Consider the following 23823-nt stretch of genomic DNA (forward strand, 5'->3'; position numbering starts at 1 on the left):
AGGCCTGTGTGATCTAACGGTATTGACATTTGCTGATTGGAACATAAAATATTCACATTCTGAAGGCAAACTACCAGAACCTCAAGTGGCAGATCCGTAGGACGGGTAATTTATGTAAAACCCAACGGTAGTATCGTCACCATTGGGGGGTCGATAGGCGATAACCATCTCTCCTCGCCACGCGGTCATTTACAGCAAAATCGGGGAAATTGTTCATAATGTTCTCACCCCCCGGAGGCGAGGCTGGCCCTCGACCGTAATACCCCGGTAGTCGTAATAATGTTCCCATCCCCCCATTTATTAATCATGGAAATGAGGTTGAATGCAGTAACGAGATTCCGAACGCCCCGGGAAGTGGCGCTGTGTGCACCAAAGAAAAGCCATGCCTTGGGATGTAAACCCGTTCCCGGAGCTTCCTTCAACCGTAAAATCAATCAACTGCGCATTGTGGAGACAAGGGTTGCGAAGGGAGCTTCATCTTTGGTTAGCGTCAATTTAAAGAGCTTTTCTTCCACGTTTCCCTTTTGTTTCGTTCTCGGTGAAGCATACGCATGTCCGCACGCCTTATGCTGTGGAGACCCTTTAGTGACGGTGATTTACATGTTTTTGGTTGCCGTTTACGACTCGGTTTTCTGAACTGAAGCCATGGAACAGCGCTTGGTTGAGGTGCCGATTGTGTGCATTGTGCACCCAGTGCAGGCGAACGTAAGGCGGGTCCCTTTGCGTGCCTGAAAACCTTCTCCAACCTGCACACACACACACACACCGATCGATATGGTTGATTGATTTTCAGCAATTTATCGCCGCCGGGCGTACGGCGTAGTCTCATCCATTTTCCACGCCGTTCGGACACCCATTTCCAGTGGTACGATTTTTTAATTACATCTGATCCATAACTGTACCACATCGGGTTCGATGTTGTTTCCCGCGACGCCTCGCACGGTTGTGGCACAGATTGTTGATTGATGTATGGTCGCCAGGTGGTGCTGGTGCTTTGCCACTAATGGCCCTTGGACCAGGGGGCGGAGGGAAGGAAATGGCGCACCAAATGTTGCACAAAACGAAAGAAAACAAACTAAATGTGAAAATGATTGGAAGTGAAATCTGTGAAGCCCCCGCTTCCAGGCAACCCACTCCTCCACTCTCCCACCGGTCTCATGTGGAAAGCCCTACAGAGGCTCACTACCTGTTGCATTTGTGGTCGGGGCGTGTTTGTTTGGCAAGATTTGGAACACCTACTTCATCATCATTAGCTGTTGACATGTGGTGGAATGTTGATGGAGCCATACTTTGGAGGGCCGGTGAATTTGGGGCTAATTTGTGCGACCTTGTCATCCAAATGGTGATCTTTACGCCAAAGTTTTGGAACTCATTTATGGTCTTTGTTAAGCAAGTTTATGAGAACTCCAAATGTGGTAAATACAAATTAATAATGTAGCGTACACAACAAGCTATATAAATTGTCGTCTAAGTACTCTAGGCCATTGTTACAAAGCGATCGGAAAAATTAAAATGTTCGGAAATTGCGTTGGAGAAATAATTAATTTTTTGTCTTTATTTAACCAATATTACTTGTAACAAAAAGGGCCCGTTTTCTGCTTTCTGCACCTATTTGAGCTCTTTTCCTCTCTCCAATAGTTCCCTTTTTTATGACAGATGCTTTAGAGCGAGTCCGGACTCGCAGTTCCGGACTGTCTCTAACAGCCATATTATTTAAAAGAGTTCAATTCTAGATCAGATGATACTATGGAGCTAGTACTACTGTGAAGCGTCTAGTTTTCTACTCGACAATACATTTTAGTTTTAATTTTTTGAGGTAAGCAATTTCGGGGCATAGGAAGAAGTTGAGAGAAACAATTTGACAAATAATGTGTTGGCCTGAATAGACTAGTTCTTCACTCAAAGCATAATTTCATGGTATTATGCACGATTCTCTTGAGAATTTACAACCCGGGAAAGATATCGCACAGCCCAGCAGACAATCTTTAATATTTACCTACCTGTCTTTAAAATTAATCTTCTCCACCACGCGCCCTTCTCCAAACGCTAATCGTACGTCACTTCTCGACGAACTAATCTTATCAGTGGAACGGTGCGTGAAGTTAGATGACATTTGGACACGGCATCTGCACATTCCAAGTCCAACGACGACGACGAAGACGGTGACGCCAAGTGAGCGTGTAGGATCATCAAGGGCTCTCGAGAATGCATCAGTGGAGTGGAAAATACGAGTGGTGAAAAGAAGGAAATCGTAAAAAGAAGCGAATGCAACAGGTGTGTGAACGATGCACATCATATCGAAGCTGAGAAGTGAGAAGTGAGTTCGTGTTACATATCCCCGCCGCGACAGTTCAGACCATCGGGTTTTGGTGTGCCATCTCGGGTTGGCGGTTGGAGGAGTGTTTTGTGGTTGTGGTCGTGGTTGTGGGTACGGTACCGGGCCTCTAGTCAGCACGTTTCGTCCCGCAAGGTGTATCTCGATATCGTCGAGCCTCCGTTTCCACGCGGGGGTCGAATGCTGTGTGCGAATCATGAGCTCCATTACTGATGAGCGATCGTGAGTAATCAGAGCACGTACGAAAGTGTTGTTGTTGTTGTTGTTGGGAGTGTCACAGAAACGAAGCGCGCGAAGGAGGAGAAAATTACTGAAGTAGTAACCAAAGCGAAGTGGGGATGAAGCGCGACGAGGAAAGGGCCCGCAAGATGTGGCGGGACATTGGCGTGGCGGCGATGCAGCATGGGCCGAATTCGCTCCACCACCATCAGCCGCCGATGTACGGAGCGGCCGTCGGGAATGGGGCGGCCACGACACTCCCGAACAATCCGCACTGGAACCAGCCGGGCTACCGGAACTCGTACAGCTTGCCACATCCGAGCTCACAGAACGGGGGTGGTGAGAGGAATGGCGGTGGGGGAGGTGTCCGAAGGAGCGATCCGGGAGGAGATCCGGGAGGACGCTATCCACACTACGACATCAAGCCCCTCTCGCAGGCACCCTCGTTTCCGGAGATTTCGTCCGCCAGCTACACCGGCAACGGGTACCACCATCCGGTGCACCACCACCACGCCCCCCCGCACCTGCTCCCCCAACAGGGTGGAGGTCAGCACGGCATGAAGCCACCCCGGCCCCTCTCGATGTACGAGCTGCATCACAACGGAGGCGGTGGTGGCGGTCCCCAGCAGCTGCACTCCCTTCCGCCGAACTTTGTGCCACACCAACAGCGCGCCCCCAACGGCCGCTCACCCCCGCTGGCGAACGGGGGAGCCAATGGCCACCACCAGCACGGCATGGGCCCACGGTCACCGACGGCTTACGATGGTGGTGGAGGAGGTGCCGGACGCACGCTTTTACAGCAACCGGAAGAACTGGTGAGTTGGAGGGTTTCACCCTCTGCCTAAGCGGATCTTGAATGGCGACTTATCGTGGTTCTGGTGACGCGATTTAAAAAAAAACCCCGCTCCGAAACGAAAACATAAAACGAAAAGAAGGTCTTGTCTTGGGCCGTTCGCGTGCGACGGCGCGTTATGTCCACCTCGCCAGTCGCGTTCTCACGTCGGTTGCGGCCGTGCGCAGTGCACTGTTCTGCGTTTTTGTTGATTTATTATTTACGTAACCTACATCGGACGGCGGGGGGTGCGATGCATTTCTGAAATGGCGTGCGGCCGAAGTAAATAAATAAAATAAGTTATTATCCACAGGGGGAGAGGGGGAAGGCGAGGAGCGCACATGCTGCCATTTGCCATGTTCGTTTGCTTTGGCCTGGCCCCTTCAGGGCTCTTCAGGTAGTGCTCAACAATTACACCTGGAACCCGGCAATTAAAGGCTTGACGTTGAACGCTCTTCGTGGAGGGAAGAAGGTAGTGGTCATTAATTAATCAAGAGTGGTAGTATGCGGATGTTTGTGTTATTCGATATATCGTTTTTCATATTTTACGCAATTGTCACGATGTTGGATTTATCGACGGCAATGAAACACCAGAAATGAGTTGTTGTTCGAGTGTAGGAACAAATTTTTCTCATTTTACCCTTCAAAACCAAAACGCAAGAAGTTCTAGCCAACTTTATTTATCAACCTTTCTATGGACCTTAAAATAATTGAAAAATTGTAAAGTAGCCTTTATAATGATTATTAATTTGCAAAAAAGATTAATTGTTTGGATGAAAAATTCAAGATATCTAAGTGGTATGCTACTTTGAAGATTGAAAACTAAATCAATTTTCTTAGATGGTTTAACATTGGCAATTCCCATTTCAAATTAAAAGTAAATTGTAGTAATTACCTTATTAAAAATATTACTCATGAAAAAAAGAGAAACAATTTATCTACAAAATAGAAAAAAATAGCTCAATTACATCCCGTCCTTTGAGACTTTTTCTGGAACTGATAACCATCAATCGATTTTAAAACTTGTAATGAATATTTCTAATGCTTTCGAAGAGTTTAAATGATGAAATTTTTTATTGGTTTTCCATGGAGTTTTATTGAAATTTCACCTCAACCACGATGACTAAATATTAATACCGAGAGTTTTGCTTGATATTACTTGGAACAAAATTTGACAAAAGTTCAAAAGGCTTGACATCGAAAGTGTATTTGAATAATTAAGCTTCTCCACACTGCACACAAATAATAAACACTTTTGTTTGCCAAACATGAGCGATGATGGAATAATTGGAAACATGCGTTCATGAACAAAAACACAAATGTAAAAACACAATTACCCTCCATAGAGTAATTTGTGGATTTAATTCGTAAATTTAACTGACGATTACATAAAGCCGCGAGAACGGCCGTGTGACCTGTTCCACTTTCGGCTTGCAGCGAGTAATGATTCCGAGGTTCAATCGAAGCCACAAATCGTGATCCGTTTATTCGATCGGTCGGCAGCGCAAGGGACTCGCCGCTTTCCGACATGAAAGATTGTGGGCCTCCTTCGCTCGGCGTGCCGTTCGCTGTCGTAACCTTTTCGTCAGTTGTTCTTCTTTTTTTTTGTCGCAGCCGCGCGAAGTTCGCGCTCAAGAAACCTCAAACCACGCGGAATTTAACCATTTTGGAGGCCCGGTCGGGCCCGTGTCACCTTTAGCAAGGTTGCGCCGGTTCGTTGGATGGCCGGATGAGAAGGTTGGAAACCGGAGGTGCCGGGTGTTGTGCCAAGAACTGAAAGTTGAGACCTTCACGGCAGGGTGAGTTTTCCATCCACCGTGTTTCGTCGCGTTAAATCTTCCGCGCATATTCTGCTATCTGCCCTTTTGCTTTAGCAGCGGAGTGTTGTTTGGTGTTAAGTTTACGCTGAGCGACGATCGTTACGTGGCGTTGTGCCTTGTTCGGTTGGGAAATAGCTAAGGACCCTTAAAAGGCATCGTTTACTGCCTGTCCCGAAAGGGCTGCAGTTCTTATTGGGTGGCCCTTTCGTTTGTTGAAATGCCCGATTAAAGACAACAGTGTGAAAAAGCATAAGCATTTAAAGAATTTTGTTCCAAATTTATTTTCATTTAAAGGGTTTCCCGCCTCACACTTAATTCCCTCTCGATCAAATTCGCGTTTATCGATGCTTTCTACTCCGGACCCTTTTACTTCTACCATTGCAGCCTCAATCGGACGATCTCTCTCTCTCTCTCTCTCTCTCCCTCTCTCCCGCCCTTCGGAATGAAATCGTCAAACTTTCCATGCCGGGCGGCGGAATTTATGTTTGTAAAATTGTCTAAAAACGCAAAACACTGAACACGACTGATTTCACTTTTCACTCGTCTCGCTAATGCCCCCTTTCCCTTTCTTGGCGTGGGGGTTGGAAAATCTAATGGCCTGCGTCTGGTGCGGAAGAAAAGAAAAGAAAAGAAAAGAAAAAAAAAGTAAAGCGGCCGGAATGGAAACGATCCGCTCGCCGGCGTATCGAAAGTTGTGATTTTCCATTTCATGTTACTACTCCCCGGGCGAACGTTATGCTAACGGAAGATTTCATCATTACGGTGTGCTTAGGTTTAGTCTGCTTCGTTTTTTTTCTTCTTCTTCTTTTGTCTCCCCAACCTCCGCAGGATGTCGGCGACGGCTTCCCTTCCCCGCCACCGCCACCACCGCCGGCGCAGGTATTTATCTTTCAAATCTCGCGGCAATAATGTGCAGGAGAACTCCTCCGCCGAGATTCGCCTCAGCAAAGAGAATCCAAATTGGCTCCGAAACTCATTCGTACGGATCACGATTTTTTTCCGATTCGAGTTCCGATTCGGAAGCGCCACGAGCGCCTACTACTGCTGCTAATCGCTTCTGTATGAGTTTTTCCTCCGCTGGGTTGTGGGTAGTGGCGCGTACGATGTGTTTTCCGGCGCGCGATGGTCGCCTGATATCGGTAACACACAAGGCTCCAATGTATGTAAATATCGACATTGAAAAAGCCCCTTTCGCGACGTTCGAGGGTTTCGAAACGGTTGTAAACAACCCATCCTTCCACCCTATCTTCCCGCGGGGTGCAGTCATTGTTTAGCGAACGATTTTCCCTCACACCCTGTTTTCGCGAGATTGTTTTAATTGGCGACGCGATAAAAAATACATTAAATGATAAGGGATTAGAGATTGATTGACGGATGCAATAATGTTTTTTTTCTGTTTTTGCAATGAGCGCTTGTTGATGCATTCATGTTATTCTGACAATCAAAATGGGGTGTATATTACTATAAGCAATGGCAGGTTTGTTATTTTGTGAAGCAATGATTTAGGTGAGTTAATAAAATGTTTTTTATAAGAAAAATACTTCTGAAGTAACGGGAAAATATTCGATTATTGACCGACTTTAGACTCGACATGGGTTGTTGATTCTGTAGGGGCAAAGTCAATTACCGAATAATTTATTAGCTTCGAAAGTTTCAATGAAAAGAAATAGAAATAGAACTGTTTTGAATCCATTTCTATTTGAGTAAATAAAGAAAATACAATTTCTTTATGACATCCGTGTTGATCGGTTCTTTTTCTCCTTACTTCAATGCGGATGTTTTGAATCGACACGGTATCATGATCGTTGATTACTTGATAATATTTCGGATTCTCTTTTTTCATTGTGTATGTGCGTTGAACACGTATAATCATTCCTGCTAAGATCTGCGATAAATGGATGATTTTCTCGGTAACATACGCCGTCGATAGAAAACATTATATAATTCTGTAAATTTTTGAATCTACAAAGCTTCGGTGACCATTTATTTCAATCATTTTAATGACTGACAATGATCGTCGCGATTGATCTGCGATATGAAGATTGGAAACACGAGCACGATTTCAATTTTGAAGAAAAAAAAGCAACACTCCCTTCTTCCGTTATCTGGTCGTCGATCCAAAAAGTAACGTTACCCACTCTGCTGACCCTTGGTACAGATAAAACAATCATTAGGAAAATGAGTACACCTTGGCGGGCGGGGTTTGGGTGATGGGTAGTGTGGGGCAACGCAATGTTGTTTCTCCGGGTATGAGGTGGCGTAGATAGCGCACGAATGGAAAACGTCACCCACATTCCGATGCTATCTGTACCGGGTGGTGGCACTTTACCTATACACGGGGGGCGGTGCCGGCCTCCCCCCTATTCGGAGGTGTTTCACTTCCTTCCCCTTCCATGGCCGAACATCGTTGGCCCTCGCGCGTTGGCGTTGATGCTTCTGGTGGTGGCGAACACTTGAACAGTGTTATTGTTTGGTGGCTTGCTGCGCTAGTGTCGCGTAAGATAAGATAGTGGATTCTTTGTTTTGCCACCTCCCGTCCGGTGTTAAACACACTAAACGCGGCCCACAGGAACCCACCACCCTGTGTGTGCTGCTGCTGTTGTATTTCCTTATTTGGTAGTATTATGCTTATGCCCTTTCCCTTTCTACGGCCCGGCCTGGCGAAGCGTTAGGCTTGCCCACGGTTTGACTCACGCCTTGACATAATTTTACGAGTCCGCGCCAGAGTGTGGCATAATGGCGGTCCAGAACAATAATAGAGTACGGAGAGAAAAACTTCACGCCAAACAAGACGTCGCTTTCCGATTCGACCGCCATTTGGCAATGAGTAATTTGATCGTTATCCTACGGTTTGGACAACGGTTTTTCAAACGTTGAAGTAGTGAAAGGGCTACAATGTGGAGCATCGTTCCCGTGCGGTACCAGGCCACTCAAGTAGACCTTTCCTGTCAAGCGAAACTTATCTAACTACTGCCCCATTGACATAAATAAGTTATGCTGTCGCACATGGGCTCAGTGTTCCGGGGGTAAAGTAACGCTAGAAAATGATTCAGCGCAAATGAACCTTTGGCATAGGAAGGAAAAAGAGTATGAAATTTAAATAAAAACAACCCCAACACCAAGAACCTCGAGCGACGTTCCCGAAGTTGTCACGCCGCTCCACTATGACGTTGTGCAATAATGTGGCTCGGCCTGGGGAAGGCTCGGCGTAATTGTACGGTTCTGCGGCGAAATCATCGCCTCCACGAACGTCAGCTGTGTGTGTGTGTGTGGAGGGCCACCAAAAGGCTATGCAAACGTATGTAAAGTACGCAGAGAGTCTAATGCGCATACCACTCCCTTTGCGGAGGGCGATTGAATTTCATTGGGTGCTATTGTTTTCTGGTTTCCTACTCCTTTTCCTAACGCTCCTCCGAACGAGCCATTTTCTGGCTGCTCGAGGAAAGAATTGAGACGGCTCCTCGTCCGGGCCACAAATATCAAGGTACGGTTTACGTTATGAGTCAAATGTAAACGCCAAGATCCGTCCGACGTCACGATGATGGGTTGGGGCCGTGAGTGGGATAAAAGTGTTTCTTTTTTCTCACTAATAATGTGAAGCCGATCGAACCTCCGTGCCGCCATTAGGAGTAATTTAACTTTCATTTTTTCCTCGCCAATTTGCTGCCCACCTACCTTCCTCCGCAGCGTTTTCTTCGTTCGCTCCGTTTGCATGATATGGTGGTGATGGGCACGACGGTACCTTCAACCCAAAACCCCCGCGGGTGAAGTGTGTTTAGAAACACGGGGAATAAAAAATGTACAACCTTGCCTTGCCGACTATCGAACCTTCCTACATCATATATTTAGCAACGTCGGTGCGACGTCTTAGCCCTTAGTTCGGTGCAATACTCCTGCATCGGATTTCGTTGGCGGAGACTCCGGCTTTAAGTCAGCTGACTCACCCCGAAGGGTTTTTACGGACGCGTGACGTCAGCTTGTTGTGACTTCGGCCTCAAAGAAGAACATCCAGGCGAACGGGACATTCTCCCCATAGTTTATCGCTCAATCACCACGATGTTGGCCGGAGTGAGAAATGTATCCTTGTTGACCTTTCAAAGTGGACATTCATTAGTTGTCCCCTAGTTGAGTCGTTTGCTCCGTCTATTTGGTTGTTCGGTCAAGAAGAGTTGACGATACTAGCAAAATGGATGTCATCAAACCAAACGGACAACTCTATTACTTTAGTCTATCAAGTACTAAGGGTTCCAAGAGGCTTAACTCTAAATTTTTGCGTTTTACTTCATTTTTCTGGTTGAGTCTCAGTATGTCCTGCCAATAAAATATAGCAACTATGTGTTGAAGACTATATTAATCTCCGCGCAAGTTGATCACTTCTTGTACAATTCATCATAACGCCATGGAAATTGATTCAAGAGTCTCCGCTCTCTACGTTTTAGAAGCCGCAAGTATGCACTTTCTTCATCATGAACCTTTGCCTTATGGAAACGATGAAAGTCTGAACGAACATGTCGGGGACGTTCCAAGGCCATACATCACTGACATCTCGTTTAGCTCGACATGTGCGCTCTCGAGAACGAACGCTTCTAGTCTCCACTAGGTCCCAATTCCTAACGACTACGTTATACTTAGACACTTAAACGAATTAAAGTTTAATTGAAAAGTTTTTAATTAAATCACATACACATACACTCGGACGGTGTGAGGAGGCAGCAACACACACTGTACGAAGATTGCTTGTCGCCATGGCCATTGTTTGTCCCGGAGTACACCATTCATTTCACCGAATGGAGGAGCGAATGGAAAATGGACTCTCTAACAAACCGTTCTTGGTGTAGTGTAGTTAACTGGGTCGCTTCACGTCTGGAGCCGAGGTCTGCTGACAACCGGACTAATATCTCATTTCCTTTCTTCTCCTCCCGTTGCAGAAAGTCGACCCAGAGCTTATCTTCACCAAGCAGGAGCGCATCGGCAAAGGATCCTTCGGCGAAGTGTTCAAGGGTGTTGACAACCGGACGCAGCAGGTAAGCACCACCAGGCAATGGTTGACAATTGGTCCTATTTCGCCGGCTCTCGCCGGTGCTGGCGGGGTAGGGAGCCCGATTTATCTGGCAATCGTTTGCTGTTGGTGATAAATATCCTCCCTCTCCCTACCGTTCGTAACCCGCGCGCGAGGAAGTAATGCAATCCTTATGTCGCAAGGATGGAGTATTCAGAACCTCCCGTCTGTCTACTCCATCCTTGGCGGTGGTGGAATAGTGTCGTTCAGTCGTTGTCAGAAACGGATGGCAACATACTTTCCACCAGCAGCTGGAGTTCACAGCCGACCAGTTGTTCCACGATAACACGACGCGACTTGCGAACTGTGAACATGGGATTGTAATTATCCATCCACCTATCGCAGACACTCCTTCCTATTTTAACTTTCTATCTGGCTACCAACCTTACCGTATCTCACGGATGCTTTTTTTCCACGTCTACCGCAGGTGGTTGCAATAAAGATCATCGATCTAGAAGAGGCCGAAGATGAGATCGAGGACATACAGCAGGAAATTATGGTGCTATCGCAGTGCGACTCACCGTACGTCACCAAGTACTTCGGTTCATACCTCAAGGTAAGTGTGCGATTAAATTGGATTTCATTTTCGACGGTGGCGTTATTCTAAGCGAAAGATAACTATCGAAACGGGGTTGATTAGGAGGTGGTGTCATTTAAAATGTGAGAGTAATAAATTCCATCCAGCCATATCCGCTTTCCATGCCAACTGTCCTCCGGTCGTACCTTTCCGTGGTGAATTTATGGTGACGTCAGGAGACAGGCAAGGTGATAGTGATCTAATCAGTTACAAGATGTCATATACGAACGTCTCCTACGAGACATGCGTTGTCCATCTCCAGTGAGCCCCGGCCCCCCATTGAAGGGGTGTTGTATGTTTATCTCCTCGTATTTTTCTTTTCGTTGACGCGTTGACCATTCGTCGTCCCACTAGAGACGCAGTTTTCGTCCACCACCGAACGACTCCATCTGTTGTCCGCCCCTTACCCCCGTCCCCGGGGATCGTTTGCCCCGGTGGCAACGGTAAACAAATACCTTCACATCTGTACCCGAGAATTAGCATACAAACCCCTCGCCACAGATAAACACACTCTCGTTATGGCTCGTAGGCAGCAGCATACTTAAAATTGCTAATTCGAATTCGACGTTCGGCAAAACTCCCCCCCCCCCCCTCCCACTTCGGTTGGTTCGATTTCTCCGCGTTCCGAAAGGGTGGTAGGTTGGGTAGTGGGGTACCTTTGGTTAAAATGGAACCTTGAACATGGAGGCAATATTTGACGGAGCTTTAAAAATAAACCGTGACCCATCGGAACAAGCGGGGGGAAGTGGCTGGACACTACTTTCAGTATCGGTGACATTATTCAATGGACGAATGAATGTGACGAACTGACTTACGGCTTTACCCCAGCGGTTGTCATTTGTTATTAACAATTTATCCGTCGTTCGGTTCCATGTAAGTTTTGCAACAAAAACTGCAATCAAACATTTATGACCGCAATCTACGGTCGCAGTTGATCGTTTGAGAATGGACGCATTTGCGATCGAATGTCGTTCTAATGAAATGCATATTTTATAAGTTCGTTGCGATTTGTCATTTATAAAGTAACTGACACCTCCCCGGAATGGGTTCGAACTTGAATTGCAAATAAAAATGTGTTAACCTGTTTAGCTTTCGTGGTTTCGGAACCATTTTGGAAGCTTAAGAAGCCATTCATGCAGGTTGTAAAGTGCATCGCCGTTGTTTGTGTACATCCGTCAATATCCGGTGCTCATTCACTATTCTATTACGCACTTCGTATTCTCCTCATGTAGATGTATGCGGTATCCAAAATGGTATTGCAATTTGTTTAATGCCACATATAGACCCGTGCAAGCTAGTTGACTATTCACGATCCCCAAGGAAAGATACCGGGAGCTCTGGAGGTCGCCACACTGGATCAGGATGAGCAGCGCACAAGCCGTTGTTTGTTCGTTCAACCTAGCCACGTACGATGAACCATAGTTCACCGGGCCCGGGAATTTAGCATCGCTAGCCATTCCCTCTTCGTCTAATTTTTGTCTGAAATATTCAACCGCACCATTCGGTGAAGCTCTAACGCAGAGAGAGAGTAGCATTTGAAATCCTTTAACGGACAGCTTTCTTCTTCGACCCTTCTGTCAGTGGATGGCGAGCGTTACGCAGGGTGAATGTCAATTGGCATGTTATTGTGTTCGGCCTCGGCCCCACCCTCCCCATGGTCGGGAAGCGCTCATGTTTGCCCGTGATGCCAGAACGATAATGGATGGGGTTGTCAGAAGCATAATTAACGCGCGGGTATCCATCATCAGCTCCATGGCTGGCAGGTTGAGGTGTATTCCCAACGTCGCTTCGCTCGGAATTGGGTGGTGAACTTGCGGCTTGGTTCGGGGGATTATTTCAAGTGTCTATTTCCGCACGGCACGGGAACCCATGTCCCACCGTGGAGTCCCGGTTCAAAATCACTTTTATCTAAATCAGTACAAAGCTGGTCGCGCGCGGCACTTTATAGTGCCTGGTTCCCTAACCCTAGGTACCCCTGGGGGGAGGACTGTGTGCCGGCTGTGCGTGTTTGTTTTAATAACGACCGCGGTCGTGCCGCCGTAAACTCGAAACAACGGTGAACTGTAGAACTCACCCCAGCGAACGCAAAAGGGAAGGAGGGTGGGTTCACTCTACGACGCGAGTGTGGTTTATGAGTCATACCCTAGCGGTAGTCATACGCCACTATCGTCCATGTTCAAGCCCCCAAGTGGTCGGTTCGCTGCCGTGACCCTTTCCGATATGCTGGCAAAATATGGTCGCACATGGTTTTGTTACCTTTGCCTTTGGTTTTCGACTTCGCTTTCGCCGCGAGTTTTGGCCGTGCGTGAATGTCACCGCGGAATCGCTTTCCATACCGAAGGTGTGCTTGGGGGGAGGGCTATTTTTGTGTGGCACGCGCTTTAGGAGGTGTGTTTGTCCGTTGGGTTTGGCAATTCGCATCTATAATCGGCCAATCAAAATACGGTAAACCCACAGGCCACAAACAAGCAAAGGGGTCCAAAAAGTAGCACAACGGGTTTTGCTTGGCACATTGGAATTCGGCGCAAATTTACTTATTTTTCGGAACACTCTGGACTTGGCTTTAAAGATGGCTTTACACAGACAGAGAGATGGCTTTAAAGACATTTTTTTTAGACTATTTCAATGTATTGCTACTGTTAAATTTTAATTTTAAAAAGTTTTATTTTACGTTTTGAGTTATTTGCTTGTTTGAAAGAGTAATGCCAACAAATTTTAATTTAAGATTCCGTTAATTTTTGTTTTATGTAATTCTTATAACTTGCACACGTGTATAGCCTTTTTTTATAATACACTTTTTTTAGAGCTAGAGTAACTCCTTTTAAAAATAGATTTTGTGAATTCCAACAAATTTGGGTTTCCATCGTTTAGATTCGTTGATGTGAAAATCAACTTTATTACTCCCGTCTCAGCCATACATTTATCATATCGTGCAATATTCATTGCCACATTTTCGCATACAGATGTAGAAGATATCATCAGAATGCATAGAGGAAAGTTTAACCAACTGCCGATGGCATCGGACTGCACTTCTACCTGGCAATCGAATGCATTCCCTTTGATGTGTCTTGCTAGCACTTTCCCCTTTCATCGGAAGGGAAACCCACGATACTGTGGATAGAGTTTTTATTTTCATTCCCAACGAAAAGCGAAAGAAGCACGCGCTGCTGCAACAATGAACGAAATTTTCCGCCTCACTGTGCACAGTATATCCATCGTGGAGGGAAAAAAGATTATCACGGTCCGGGGTGGATGTTGGAGTGGAAAAAGAATGCGTTAAATATGGTACCGTCTGGCGTTCGGTTCCGTGCGGTTGCACACCAGACAAATGTGTTCGGTGGAGAAATCCATGTAAACCACCTCCACTGCCCTCACGGTGAGAGAAGATGATCGTGCGGTCAGATATCTTTCGATTAAAACGATTCTTCCATGCCACTGAAAAGATGTTAAAAAATGAAACGGTGAGAGTTTGCTAATTTGAATTTTTTACATACCATTTCGCGGTCAGGGCACCAAGCTATGGATCATCATGGAGTACCTCGGGGGCGGGTCCGCCCTGGACCTGATGAAGGCGGGCCTGTTCGAGGAGATGCACATTGCCATCATCCTGCGCGAGGTGCTCAAGGGTCTGGACTACCTGCACTCCGAGCGCAAGCTGCACCGGGACATCAAGGCGGCGAACGTGCTGCTGAGCGAGCTGGGCGACGTCAAGCTGGCCGATTTCGGCGTGGCCGGCCAGCTCACCAACACCACCTCCAAGCGGAACACCTTCGTCGGCACGCCGTTCTGGATGGCGCCGGAGGTGATCAAGCAGTCGATGTACGACTCGAAGGCCGACATCTGGTCGCTCGGCATCACGGCGATCGAGCTGGCCAAGGGCGAGCCGCCCAACAGCGAGCTGCACCCGATGCGGGTGCTGTTTCTCATTCCGAAGAACAATCCACCGCAGCTGACCGGTAGCTACACGAAGCCATTCAAAGATTTTGTCGAAGCGTGCCTAAACAAAGATCCAGAAAATGTAAGTCATACAACTGAGGTGGGGTTGGATTGGGGTACACGAAACTCACAAGTCTTGTTGTTCCTTGTTTTTCCAACCCAATTTTAGAGACCAACAGCCAAGGAGCTGCTCAAGTTTCCATTCATCAAGAAGGCGAAGAAGAATTCCTACCTGATCGATCTGATCGATCGGTACAAGAAGTGGAAAACGCAGAAGGGCGAAGAGAGTGAAACGGAGTCGGAAAATTCAGACTCGTAAGTTGAAAACGTGACTGCAAGAAAATTAGAAGAAGAAGAAGCTTGAATACATATGTGTGTGTGTGTGTGTGCGTTTTGTTTTGTTTCCAGTGAGGATTCCAAGCAGGACAGTGATCTCGACGAACCGTGGATCATGACGGTGAAGGGATTGAATTTTAACAACTTTAACAAAAATGTGATGGAAGACCCGCTCGGTTCACCGGTGAAGCATAACGGCACCAGCAACGTCGGAGTGAGCTCAAACCGTGATAGGGATTACAATTTGAATCAGCAAAAAACGAGTCAGGTAGGCAGAGCGGTTGAGACGGACTCTCCGATGGAAACTCAGACTAACTTTGTGCTTGTTTTCCGTTTCTGAAACAGCCACGTACGTCCACATCGCCATCGCACCAGTCTTCGTCGACGCTGGTTGCGGCCAACAATGCCACCAACAACAGCAGTAGCACCACCAGCCCGATCATCGTGGAATCGAGGAAGGAGCGCGAGATGCAGAACCAGTTCTCCGCCATGCAGCTGCAGAAGGAGAAGGAAGCGAGCTTAGAGCGGCAGCAGCAGCGTGATCACCATCGGCTCGAGCGCGAGGCCGAGTGGGAGAAGGATCGCGAGAAGGAGCGGGAGCGGGAGCGCGATCGTGATCGTGAGCGGGAACGCGAACGGGACCGGGAGCGTGAACGGGAGCGCGATCGCGAGAGGGATCACCGCGAGCGGATAGAGCGTGCGGAAAAGGATCGGGATCGTGATAGCAAGGAGCAGCGGAAGCTGATCGCCTCGGACGGTGGTCACCACAATCACGGTGGATCGGCGGGAGGAGCAGGAGGCAGTGAACCGGAAAAGCGTAGCAGCAGTTTGCGGCGCGCCGAACGGGAATCGCCGAGCCACACCAACAGCAACAGCAATGGCAACCCGCGAACCAACAGTATTACGAGTGTAAATAATAACTCCAGCAAAGGCTCCAGTCGGACATCGTCCACGACGGCGTCGACGGCAAACAGTGGCTGTCTTAAGGCGATTATCTTCCCCCTGCTTTCGGAGGTAGGAGACAATCCCAAACGTAACATCTTGGAATGGGATACAGTTCCAGAATGCAGATATACAACAAAGTAACTCCAATTTTTATACTTTTAGATGCAGCGAAACTACAACAGCGGCTCAGATATGGGTGACCTGCGGCTGGCCTTCGAGAGCGCCGAGCGGAGTAGTCCGGGTGTGAGCGATCTGTTCGTGAAGGAGATCATCCACAAACTCGTGCCCGGATTTTCCGAGACGCGAATCAATACGCTTATAGACAAGGTGACACGGTAGGTTCTGTTCCGTCTGGACACAGGTGGTCGGTCTCGGTCTACCCGGACGGTGCGCCGTTGTTGGTGTCTGGCTGGGATGATCATGATGGTGATGATGGTGATGATGGTGAACGATAGTGGTTGATGGTGATGGAACGGTGTTTTAGAGCTAAAGTTCGATTGTTGGTTACTACTATGTATTTAATATTTTATCATGTAAACAAAAAACTCGTGACAGTTTTGCGCATGCGGTTCAACACACACACTCTCTCACCCACGAAAAGGCATCCTTATTTTTGTACGAAAACTCAGTTTGCTAAACTTTTCTGGATAGAATGCCCACTCTCACTCAAAACTAACACACCCCACTTTTGCAGTGGTTAGATGTTGTAACTCCCCTCACATATAACTTCTTTACACTACCGATACCTGACCTGGTTGGGACGCGTAACCATGTCTTGCAGCAAGCAACTTATCCCACGACAATATTTTCTAGTGCACCTCCAAAATTAACCCAAAAGGAAAGGCTCGGGTCACAGTTCCTAATAGCCGAAAAGCAAAAACGAAAATCTGCATTCCGAATTTCTATTTCTTGCTGCCTTACGTCTACTTTCAGCGATTCCCGGATAAAGCGATAGAGACCGAATCGGTTAACCGCTTTTAGTTTGACACGCCAAGCCAGAAATGTGGTCCATTTTACGTTCACCATTTTGCCAGCTATCCGAACTGGAAATGAGTTTTATCCTGGTTTATATCTACACACTTAAAATCATTCGTTGTTTAAAGAACTTATAAACTGTTTGCGTGAAATTGTCGGCTTTTCCATTCGAGAGCAGTAGATTGTGATTCGCAATGAGAAGGTTTGGGGGGCTGTGGGGAGACAAAGGTGTCCCCGATGGCGTTCGAATTTGGAACGTACCGATATGCAAAGAAAAGTAACAGTAAAACGAAGATGAAACGTATAAAGAAGTAATCACAGTTCAGAAGTCGATGACAATATTGTCCGTTTTTTGCTATTTAGACATTAAGTGGGATCGCTATCCCCCGGGCTGGATTCAAGAGTAACATGAAATAGAAACATAAAATTCACGGGACAACAAAATGGAATATGGTGAAACAAACGATGTGTTGCATGTTCGATGATAACGTGTTTAGCAGAACTAAAGCAGGGAAAGGAGAAAGGTGAAAGGGGTTGCTGAAAATCATATTCAAATGTAATCTTTTGAGCTAAACGACACAATAAAAGAGTTAAAAGTGTTTGCTTTGGGTAACTTTAACCCCGCCACGAGCAAGTTCTACGTGACATGCTTTTGATTCGTTTTGTAACCTGTAAATTATATTTCCTTGTTTTGCTACAATGTTTTAAATATTCCACCCATTTGCGTCCCTTTTCCAGAAACGAACAAATGCAGTACCATGCTCTGTTACTCCTTTCTTGTAAATAGCTGTATAGCTTTTTTTTTTTAAATCTTATTTTCAGAAGTGCAGATAAAAGACAGTAGAGAAATGTATTGTTGAATAATTTTCTATTTTTTCTCCCTATTGTTTATCTGTAATTTTGACTCTACTTCTTTTCTTTAGCTTCTGCAGTCAAGAATCAAGAAAATCAATGCAAACCACGTAAACGATCCAAAATATGTAAAGGTTTTTTCTACCGTGCCTTCCTTTCAGTTCAATAACCAACCCCTCTCTGTAATGATACCAATAACCGTTGATAATAGTTTAATTTCCAATCAAATCACTTAAAAACTAAACGAAAGATTGACACAACACACCAACTGCATTCTTTGTACTGTATAGTAACATATAAATTAGGTCTGTGAATATTAGCAATCGATGCAACAAACGGTGTTTGAGATCACGTGTTGTTTCTTTTTTTCCTACGAAAGCAAATATTTTTATATCATTTTGTTCTTTCTCGTTCTCTTTTCCTCCACCCCTTTCCGTTTAGACGAGCTTCCGGTAACTCTTCCAAGATGACCGTCCTTTACTAGGTTTCACATGTACATACATGTTTTCATTTTGCCAGCGAGAAATGGTTTTGGAACGCAAAGGTCATGATTTGTCTGTTAGCGGCAAATACAAAAAAACAAAAACAAAAATATGGTTAATTTAGCTTTTCATGATTCAAGTTGATCTTTCTCTCATCGACACAACACAATGTACATCCCTGATTTTGCCTGATAGGTAGAGTTAAGAAGTTAGCTAGCTTCTATTGTTCTATTTTGTTTGTTCCTGTTTGCTTTTGTTTTTACTGCGATATGGCGATATTGATATTACCATTCTGAAACGATGAACGATTAACAATTCCTACGGGTGCGTGTTGATCGTGAAAAGCATTGTTGTTAGGGGTTTTGTTTTGTTGTTTGTTTTCTTTTCGTTCAATCCATTCGAGATAATACAGAAAGCATGATCACTTTTCTAACACCGTCGTCTCCCGTGCGCGGTGTATGCATGTTTGTTTCTGATTGGTTGTACTGTCGACCGAATGCGTAGAGTTTAATGCTGTGGTAAAACAGGTAATCAGACTAATTGGTGTAAGAAAAGCGCGTCGAAATGAAGATGGGGTTAGGATCGGTAGGAAAGTGAATTTTATTTTGTACAATAAACGACATGTCAGTTGAAAGTGGAAGACACGACGTGGGTAAGACGGTAGTAGATATACTTTCAAACACCTGTGGAAACGATGGTTTATTTATAATACTAGAACAAATCTAAAAACTGACAAATGCATAAAAGAGACACAGCTCAACACATAGCGTTCAGTTGACGATGTTCGAACAAAAGGGTGTCCCGTTATGTGGGGATTCATCCTTTGCGGTAAATCCCTGCTTGAATCATGATAATCCTGCTCTACAAGACCCCCAAAAAAAAAACCCGGTTGACCGACAAAGGCAAAAAACGATCTAATAAGACAAACTCTAGCGTTCATGATACAAAGTAAGACTTACTATACACCAAGACATAAATGCAACATTGAATCCCATTACACAACACCTGCGGCCGAGCGGTACCCCGGCTCGGATAAAAACTAGGGAGCCTTCGTACTGCGGAGTGACTAGTTGAATCAATTAACAATGATAAAAACAAACTAATACACAATAAGAGCACACACACACACACAAAAGAAGAAAGGAGAGTTCGTGTTGAAACGGTGGCGTGTAATGATAGAGAATAAAATGTATTAAATAAAAAGAAGGTAGCAGCAATGCAAAGATGAATGCAATGATGTGGATGAATGTCTAGAGGAAAAACTGTACTTGTTTGCACGATGTAACACACCTTCCCTTACACAGACACACACACACACACACATACACACGAACAACAACACGTACATACCGAACGTTTGTACCCGACGGTATATGTTAAGGGACGAGAATGAGCGAAGATAAAGGTAATTATAAAATATGCGAAGGAGAATAAGAACTAGGAATACAGAACGAATGCCAAGAAAAAAAAAGTAAGTGCAGAATAAAACATTACTGAAGGAAAACAAGAAAACGAATGAAAAACAATAAAATCACATATGGAGAAAACGAAATATTTTATTAATACAATTGAACCGCGAATTACACATGTTCGGTAATGTTTGCCTTCGATCCGAACGTGTGTCTTGTGTTATTGTGTTGTTAGTAAGAAAAATAGGACCGTTTTTTTATCTTTAGTTCGTATATTTATTCACTTAACACTATGACTTTTGCACTCCGTACAACAGAGGCCAACAAATGCACAATTTATATTTCGTTATTGTTTGTTTTTACTAGTAAGAGTTTTTGTTCTTTCAGCTCTTTTGTTCTCACCTGCCTTTTCTCTTCAGCTCTCTTCGCTTAAAACCTCTTCAACACGACACAATACAAACTACCCGTGAAGGGGGGAAATTAAAACCTACGAAGGGCACTCTAGTTACAACGACGATATATGGGAGCGCCAATGGCGAAGAAATGATACAGGGAAAAAAAAAGAAGGAAAGAAACCGAATAACATCTTTTGCTTACGTTTATAGTGTATAAATTGGTGTATATATATAAATCTATCGACGATGCATGCACCTAAGCCGTCCGGAAGCGGAAAACGGGAGACAGAACCGCGAACGGGCGTTTGGATATATGTATATATATTCTCTATATAACGTACGAGCTACGGTAGAGGCAACGGTTAGATATTCGGCGCGCTTCCCTGCGCCACTTGGTAAGAAAAACCCCCGGACAGAACTCGTTCGGGTAACAGAATGTAGGAAACGGGAAAATGGAAACTGTCTACAAATTTCACACCGGAACCAGGGTTCGTGACTATATGGTTCGTCCCGCGCTCGTTGATCGTTCTAATTTGTTTGTAGTAACGAGGTTTAAATATGCGATTTTAAGTGTTCGGTTGTTGCTTTGGAGTATTTTGTGTTGTTGTTGTTAAACATTCTCCCTCCCCGACAGTGCTATTACAGTAATACAAACACGCAGTAAATATACTAAACTCTAAACGCGGATCTGATAGGGTTCTCTTCCGTTCCGTGCACTCGTGGACGATCACATCGCCCTCTGCTCTGCTAACACTTGCTTTTTAAAAGCAATCTCCGGAAAGGTCGCTTCCGGACGCACTCGGCGATCAGCTGAGCGTCGGCTCGTCGGTGACCTTCAGCGTGGCGCCCGTTTCGCTGAGGACGCGGTTCTTCAGCTGCTCGATCTCCAGCAGCAGCTCCTTGGTGTCGTAGTCGAGCGACTCGTTCTCGGACTTTAGCTGCCGGTCCTGGTCGACGTCCCATTCGAGCGAACCTTCGGGGGTCGTTGATATGTGCGACAGGTCCGATGAGCCACCGTGTGCGATCCGATCGACGCTACTCAAGCTAGCGACCGCCGGTGGAAAGCGACGATGTCCTAGCAGATCGCCAGCCGTCCCACGGATGCTCTCGAGTGAACCGGCCAGCTCGTCGGTGGAGGCGCGCAACCGTGCTTGGCTAAGAGCGGTCGCTGGAGGTTGATGAATGAGCGGGTCACGCTTTCGGAGTGCGTTGATACGATCTTTGCTTCGCTTGAGCGTCGACCATTCGTCGATCTTGAATACCGATTCCTGTACCGACGCTGGAAAGCTGCCCAAATGGGAAGGCATCCCCATCGGGTCTTCCTCTTGAGTTAACCTTGGAAGTAAACGATGTAGAATAACAGATTGTTAAAGTATTCTCTTCGTTGACGTTAAAGTATTCTCTTCGTTCACTCTATAAGTGTGTTTAGAGACGTATGAAGACATCAGGTGAATCGATCTGAGTTGTCTACAAGCTGGATAGACCGGTGGCTTTCGGCGAATAGACACGAAAACGAAAAGTACAATTCTGTATTAACGTGTTGGCTTTAAAAGGAATAAGAAAATCCGATCTCAACTGAGACGCGATCCGACTTGAGATTGTTCCGAATCCCTGCAGAAACTGGTGACGGATGACAAATCCTAATTCCAGGGGATACTTATCCCGCAGTCCAAATAAGACAAATCTAGATGCCAAATATTTTTAATCTGAGCTTGGGATCTAAGTCTAATCGACTCTTGATGTGGGATCATATCCGGATAAATCCATTCAGTTTCAGATGCCTTAAGTTTGAACTCGGATTTTTGATCCGATTGTTTTTTGAATTCAAAATCTGTACTTAGATCCTTGACGTGGGTTAACTCTACCGGATCCAGATCAATCGTACCTATACTCCAAATTTAGAATCCTTTCTTTTTAGTCTGTACTAAGGATCTGGATCCTTGGTGTTCATCTGGATCCTTCGGGTCTTGGCCAATCCAACCTATGCTCCAGTTCCAGAATGTTTTCGACACGTGATAAATTTACACCCGACATAAAGCACCGGGCGTCTCCATTGCATTCCATCAGCAACGCCACGTGGCACTCGTGACACTCACCACTGGCCATGCTGGTAGCCGTAGTCGTTCTCCCACTCCAGATCGAGCGAGCTGCCGGGCGTGGAGGTTTGGTCCGTTTGCAGATCGTTGTAGCCGGCGGTCGCTTTCCGATGGCCATCCTTCGACACGAGCAGCAAAGAATGTGCATCGAGGCACTGCAGTTGAATATCGAATCTGTTCAATCGGAGAAGGCCATGAGAATAGAATGCGTTGTCAGTTGCATCCCCCTACCCCCACAGTGGTGCTTACCCTGACGTAGGATGCTGATTATGTTTGCTTTGGTTGGGCCCCGTCGAGGGTCGTTGCGAAAAATTATTGTGTTTTGCTTTGTTCAGTCTTGCGTAGTCAACCGGTTTCGTTCTTGTCCAGAATTTACGGAAAATGTTCCATTTTCCCTGCAAAAAATAAAAACCATAGAAACAGTTTGCGATATTTACAGAGGAATAACAGCTAAGTTGCAGCTACACTTACATTTGATTTGATTTGTATTGCCTCGTGCGAGTCCGCCTCCTCCTCCTGCCTCCCTCCCGTGCCCTGCATTCCTTCGAGTAAGATCTGAGGAGGAAAATGGTTTATTTAAAATAGAGGTTTTTCATCACAAAACATTCTGATATCAGAATTGTAGATCGGTTTCTGATTACGTACCTCATAGTGACTGTCGCTGGCATTCAAACGCGTACGGCTGCAGAAAGGATTAGAATGTCATGATTTTGTTTCGATCGATTGGTTTTTCATCGATTACAAACACACGCAGACACATGTAGGAAAAAAAGAAGTTCGATAAAGTTGGGGTAAACAAATGTAAGATTACTGTGATTAACAAAAATACAAAGAACCAGAAAAGGAATTGAAGAGTGTTTCCTTTGGTTTTCCTAGCAACCATTTTCATTCATCCCTGCTGATTTCCTTACCCCGTTCGCCCTCCATTGGTGTCATCCGAAAGGCATCCTTTGAGGCAGTTGCCCATTGTTTCGCATCAGCGTGCCGGAAAACAAGCGCTAGCCCGCGTCCTTTTAGGAACTGCTCTCTGTGCGTGTGTTACAACCCGTAATCATATGACGGGACGGCCAGCGGAATTTGTACCTCCAACGCCATGCGTACGCGCGTAACACGTCCGAGTAAACGCATCCAGCGGAAACCATTAATTTACACCAGAGAACATGCACTCACCCGCACACACTGCCACACGAATTACACGCACGAGTTTGAGGGCCACTCCTTGCCCTTTTCCGGGTCGGGAAGGAACGTCTCCTGATGGGGGCGATAGCTTGTAGTGGTCGAGAAATGACTCATTTTTCACCGCAACTCGTTTTCTAGTGCCTGACCTCGAAGCGCATCGACAACTCTCTTTGTTCCCGCACGCGGATAATTGGTCACGGGATGGAGAATGGAAAACGCGCACCTTATGCGAAAGGTACTACCATTTTTCAGGCCCAAACGTTCCTATGGATCAGCCTTTGTTTTCCACCTCCCGTTTCGATCGATTCGTACGCAAACGGTTTGCAAACGATAGGAAAAACCTGGCGAAACTAAAACAACCCACTGCACTCGGCGC

General features: G+C 45.9%; 2 protein-coding genes across 2 annotated transcripts; one reads left to right on the forward strand and one right to left on the reverse strand.

Moving 5' to 3' along the window:
* Window positions 1-2673: 2673 nt before the first annotated feature.
* LOC131261900 (germinal center kinase 1) lies at window positions 2674-20388 on the forward strand. The gene is made up of 9 exons (XM_058263752.1): window positions 2674-3369; window positions 10135-10230; window positions 10693-10821; window positions 14351-14860; window positions 14948-15093; window positions 15187-15382; window positions 15460-16128; window positions 16222-16394; window positions 18328-20388. The coding sequence occupies exons 1-9, from the start codon at window positions 2674-2676 to the stop codon at window positions 18368-18370; spliced, it is 2658 nt and encodes an 885-aa protein (XP_058119735.1). The 3' UTR covers window positions 18371-20388.
* A 409-nt stretch (window positions 20389-20797) lies between these two features.
* Window positions 20798-23235, reverse strand: LOC131261909 (uncharacterized). The gene is made up of 6 exons (XM_058263767.1): window positions 23180-23235; window positions 22914-22950; window positions 22740-22823; window positions 22518-22663; window positions 22269-22442; window positions 20798-21507 (listed from the first exon to the last, which is right to left on the reverse strand). The coding sequence occupies exons 1-6, from the start codon at window positions 23233-23235 to the stop codon at window positions 20979-20981; spliced, it is 1026 nt and encodes a 341-aa protein (XP_058119750.1). The 3' UTR covers window positions 20798-20978.
* Window positions 23236-23823: the final 588 nt, after the last annotated feature.

The sequence above is a fragment of the Anopheles coustani genome, chromosome 2 (genome assembly GCF_943734705.1).
Source record: "Anopheles coustani chromosome 2, idAnoCousDA_361_x.2, whole genome shotgun sequence".
NCBI lineage: Eukaryota > Metazoa > Arthropoda > Insecta > Diptera > Culicidae > Anopheles > Anopheles coustani.

What these genes read in the sequence shown, in the direction of transcription:
- LOC131261900 (XM_058263752.1), top strand. Translation starts at nt 2,674, where the DNA reads ATGAAGCGCGACGAGGAAAGGGCCCGCAAGATGTGGCGGGACATTGGC. An exon ending in TACAGCAACCGGAAGAACTG is followed by an intron (nt 3,370 to 10,134) that starts GTGAGTTGGAGG and finishes CTCCCGTTGCAG; the next exon opens with AAAGTCGACCCAGAGCTTAT. An exon ending in CTTATAGACAAGGTGACACG is followed by an intron (nt 16,395 to 18,327) that starts GTAGGTTCTGTT and finishes CTTTCCGTTTAG; the next exon opens with ACGAGCTTCCGGTAACTCTT.
- LOC131261909 (XM_058263767.1), bottom strand. Translation starts at nt 23,235, where the DNA reads ATGGGCAACTGCCTCAAAGGATGCCTTTCGGATGACACCAATGGAGGG. An exon ending in CCAGCGACAGTCACTATGAG is followed by an intron (nt 22,824 to 22,913) that starts GTACGTAATCAG and finishes TTTCCTCCTCAG; the next exon opens with ATCTTACTCGAAGGAATGCA. An exon ending in CAATACAAATCAAATCAAAT is followed by an intron (nt 22,664 to 22,739) that starts GTAAGTGTAGCT and finishes TATTTTTTGCAG; the next exon opens with GGAAAATGGAACATTTTCCG.